Source organism: Magnolia sinica, chromosome 18 (assembly GCF_029962835.1).
Source record: "Magnolia sinica isolate HGM2019 chromosome 18, MsV1, whole genome shotgun sequence".
Taxonomy (NCBI): domain Eukaryota; kingdom Viridiplantae; phylum Streptophyta; class Magnoliopsida; order Magnoliales; family Magnoliaceae; genus Magnolia; species Magnolia sinica.
Window position 1 is genome coordinate 54170959 of NC_080590.1, and position 4387 is coordinate 54175345.

Here is a 4387-nt window from a genome sequence, read left to right on the forward strand (position 1 = left end):
GCCGTCTTATCCATTCAGAGGATGCATCCAACCAGCATGAATGGCCACCCGAAAATCAGGCCATTCCAAAACTCAGATGGGTCATAACATGACATTTTGACGTTTAAGGCATGATTTTAGATGGCGTGGCCCATTAGAGTTTTAGATCAATATGCGTTTTGAGATCAAAAGAGAATAGAATGGAGTGCACATGATGGATGAATGGACTGGATGTGAAAAAAACCACTCTGGGCGTCTTCTCATACCATAGAGTATCTACTCACCACTCAAAATGATAAACGGTACATCAATAATTTCACCTACCAAGGCTTAAAATTTTGCTTCTTTATAGAAGAATACAAAAGCAAATAAATTCAAAATTCCACATCTATAATTTTACTTCTCTTAAATTAGTCGTAAGGTATCTTCCCTCTTCTTGTCCTTTCCCTTACAAAGAGAACTCCCATCTCTCTATATAAATAATAGTCTCCCACACGCTGTCCCTCAACTACATTTTTCCTGCTCCTATATTCAAAGCGCACGCACACTCACTTCAACTCTATCACAAACAATGGTATTAATCCCTCTTTTGTGAATGAGGATTTTGTTTTGTTCAAGTTTTCTACTAGAAATGATTTAGAGTTTAATTAAGACATGTTTTAAGTCAAAAAAAAAATCCATACTTTCATTTATTCAATTATATGAACTCATATACTTTCATTTATTCAATTATGAACTCATCATTGTGGTCTTATTTGATACTTCAAAGTATTTATTATTTCTATGACGAATTCAATTTTATATATTTTTATTGTTTCACAAGTGTTTAGATTGCAATTTCTTGAATTTTATCATTTTATATTTTAAGTTGAATTATGACTATTCTATGAAATTCTAAATCTTGCCAAACTTTCATTTTTATCAACAAAGGAAAAAAATGGGTGTAGGTTTTATTTTCAAATTCATTAATGGATTCTCTCTTACCCATTTTCTCAAAAACATTACAGGAGAAAAGCATGGAAATCTCCAAAGATAGTGAAAAAGGGGTTGTGTCAAGCGCAGTAGATGGTTTCATTGATTACAAGGGTAACCCTGTTAACAAGTTCAGGCATGGAGGAATTAAGGCAACCATCTTCGTTTTCGGTATACATATACATATACACATGCCTTCTATCTGTCTATAAACACACACACACGCGCGCGCGCCGGAAAAAATCCTTTTAACTGATTCAGACTGGGACGGTACCTAAGAATCATGATACCACATTGGATATCCCTAGTATGACCCACTATGAAGATCATCTGGCACAAACATCAGCTGGGTCTGCTCAACAGGTGGGGCGCACTGTAGGAATCAATGGACAATAGACTTTGTTCTGACTCAATGTAGAGGTGTGGCCCACCTAATGAGTGGTTCAGCTTAATTTTCAAGATAGGCAATCTTCACAACAGCACCTATCCTTTGTATTGCATAGTGATGGGTTCTCCTATTTCTAATACAGATGTCTAGCTACTAATCTTGTGTTTTATATATGTATCCGTTTTAATGCTTCTTCCTCATCTTATACATGTGGTAAATGAGTAAAGCTGCGGCGGCTCTGGAGAACATGGCAAACCTTGGAACATCAGCGAATTTGATAACATATTTCTACTTGCACATGCATTACAGCATGTCAGAATCGGCGGACATGTTGACCAACTATATGGGAACAACCTTCCTACTCTCTTTGGTGGGGGCCTTCATTTCCGATGCCTATCTCACAAGATCAAAGACCCTCCTTATCTTTGGCTCCTTTGAATTATTGGTAAGTGGCGCTCTCTTTCAAGTTAACTTATAGGCCTTATTCGGATTTTTATTAACATACAGGCCTTGTTTGTAACCTCTGGGGAAAATATATTATGATAAAAATGCCATCTAAATTGTGGTATTATTATAATCATGTCAACATAAGTATTAAGTCACTGAAATAATTGTGACTAATTTTCAACTTTACTTCATCTTAAAAAGTCAGCCAGTGGCGCGGACGTGTTTGTAATATGAGCAAGCATGTTTGTCAGATGGTGTTTTTTCACTTTTTTATTTTTAATTTTTTTTTAAAAAAAATCACAATATCTTTCCCCGGTAGGTTCCAATTCTAAACAGGGGATATTCTTCCTATTCAACGATGTGAATGCTTCTTTGGTTTATTGCCAGGGCTTCATGCTACTCACCATCCAAGCACGCGTGAAGTCGCTTCAAGAGCCACCATGTCAAATATTCAATCCTCTTGCCAACTGCCAACATGTTAATGGAAGGAAGGCCACTTTTCTTTTCTCGGGTCTGTATCTGATTGCATTGGGATCAGGAGGCCTTAAGGCAACTTTGCCGACCTTAGGTGCTGATCAGTTCGATGAGAATGATTCAAAGGAGCGCAGTTTCATCTCTTCCTTCTTCAATTTCTTCCTATTTAGTCTTTGCGTAGGCTCTTCCATTGGTGTGACCTTCCTCGTCTGGCTTCAGGACAATAAGGGATGGGATGTTGCTCTTTCCATTTCAACATCAGCCATCTTTCTTGGCCTCCTCATTGTCTCTTTGGGATACACCATGTATCGCAACAAGATCCCAGCTGGAAGTCCCTTCACTAAGATCCTTCAAGTCCTCGTGGCGGCCTTCAGGAACCGTAATCTTGACTTACCAAACAACGAATCTCACCTGTATGAAGAAAAGACCGGCAAGAATTCAGATAAGGATAGACTTCACCACACACAACAATTTAGGTTCTTAGACAAGGCCGCAATCCTTCCCCAAAATGAAGAAGCTCTTGTAAGCGACACGAGTGCATGGAAGCTATGCACAGTCACAAGTGTTGAAGAAGTGAAGATTCTACTGAGGATGGTTCCCATCTTCGCATGCACTTTGCTGATGAACACATGTCTTGCTCAGCTCCAGACGTTTTCGGTCCAACAAGGGATTACAATGGATAACAAGGTAGGGAGCCTCAAGATACCGCCGGCTTCATTACCTATCATTCCCATGACCTTTATCGTCATCCTCACACCCATCTATGATAGGGTGTTTGTTCCCTTTGCTAGAAAGCTAACAGGACTGGAAACTGGGATCACCCACCTACAACGTGTGGCAGTTGGATTAGTCCTGTCCATCCTTTCCATGGCCGCAGCTGCGATTGTAGAATCAAAGCGTAAGGACGTGGCAAAGGAACACCATCTTGTTTTTGCCAATCCAATGATGACTAAATTACCCATGAGTGTGTTCATGTTGAGCTTCCAATTTTTTATATTTGGGATCGCCGATCTTTTCACCTTCGTGGGTTTACTTGAGTTCTTCTACAGCCAAGCTCCAACAGGGCTTCGGTCGTTGGGCACTGCATTCGCTTGGTGCTCCATGGCTCTTGGGTTTTTCTTCAGTTCTGTGTTAGTCAATGTCGTCAATGCCGTGACGAAGAATTCTACAAGCAGCAAAGGTTGGCTAAATGGTAACAACCTCAACACAAACCACCTCGATCTGTTCTACTGGTTGGTTGCCATCCTCAGTTTCCTCAACTTCCTCAACTACCTCTACTGGGCGAATTGGTACAAGTACAAGCAATCTGGGACGGGGTTAGTTTCTGATATGAATGACAATCAGGATTTGTTATTGTCAAAAGGAGATTCAAAATAGAATGCCAAAATATTGAATTGATGTCAACGTTAATAATGACCAGAGATGTTATTTGGTTTTATTTCAGTTATTGTCTCTTTGAAATAATTATAATAAAGATTTATTAGCTCCGTGCTCCTCTCCACGACTAATGGATTTTCATCATTTTGTGATTGTTGATCTCGACAGTCTCTGAGCAAAAATCATCATAGTCTGATGATTCTTACCCTTAGAATGGTGGTCATCTTTGTTACAACTCTCTGTTTTCTAAGCCATAGATCAAATCGAGGCACCATTTGACTAAAGTGTTTTGTTAGATCAATCATAAACGGCCCCCCTTCAAGTGGATTCTTAAATTGATAATTTAACTCGTTATAATGAATCAATGTCTAATTGGAGAACTAGCTTGCCCTACATGTTGAAACATCTGGTTGTATGGGAAGCCTATAATGCAACTAAATGTATTGTGTTATGTAGAAAAAAGGACCGACCAAGTATGATCTGTGTGAGAGAAAATATAGTGTCCCTGGAGGGACAATCTAGCTTGACAACTAGACCTGAGCCCTGCGAACGACCTGACACTTCGATTATTGTTGAAGAAATCCAAGCTCCTAACAAACTCTTACCAGCCGATGAACTACTACGTTGGTTAGTACGCATCGACGTGGACTTTAATTGTGACCCGACATCCAACTCAAGACGGCCTCAGAGCTTCACCTCAAGTTCGACATCATCTGGTCGACCTCAGCCATCTAGTGCAACCTCCCCAAG

The 4387-nt window shown here is 39.7% G+C and overlaps 1 protein-coding gene across 2 annotated transcripts; it reads left to right on the forward strand.

Moving 5' to 3' along the window:
- The first annotated feature begins 434 nt into the window (after positions 1–434).
- On the forward strand, positions 435–3747 carry LOC131232800 (protein NRT1/ PTR FAMILY 4.6-like). Of its 2 annotated transcripts, XM_058229284.1 has the most exons (4): positions 435–553; positions 987–1122; positions 1567–1784; positions 2174–3747. In XM_058229284.1, exons 1-4 carry the CDS (start codon positions 551–553, stop codon positions 3635–3637), a joined length of 1821 nt encoding a protein of 606 aa, XP_058085267.1. In that variant the 5' UTR covers positions 435–550; the 3' UTR covers positions 3638–3747. The 2 variants fall into 2 exon arrangements, with proteins under 2 accessions (XP_058085267.1, XP_058085266.1); XM_058229283.1 differs by lacking the exon at positions 435–553 and having other exon boundaries at positions 924–1122.
- The last annotated feature ends 640 nt before the right edge of the window (positions 3748–4387 follow it).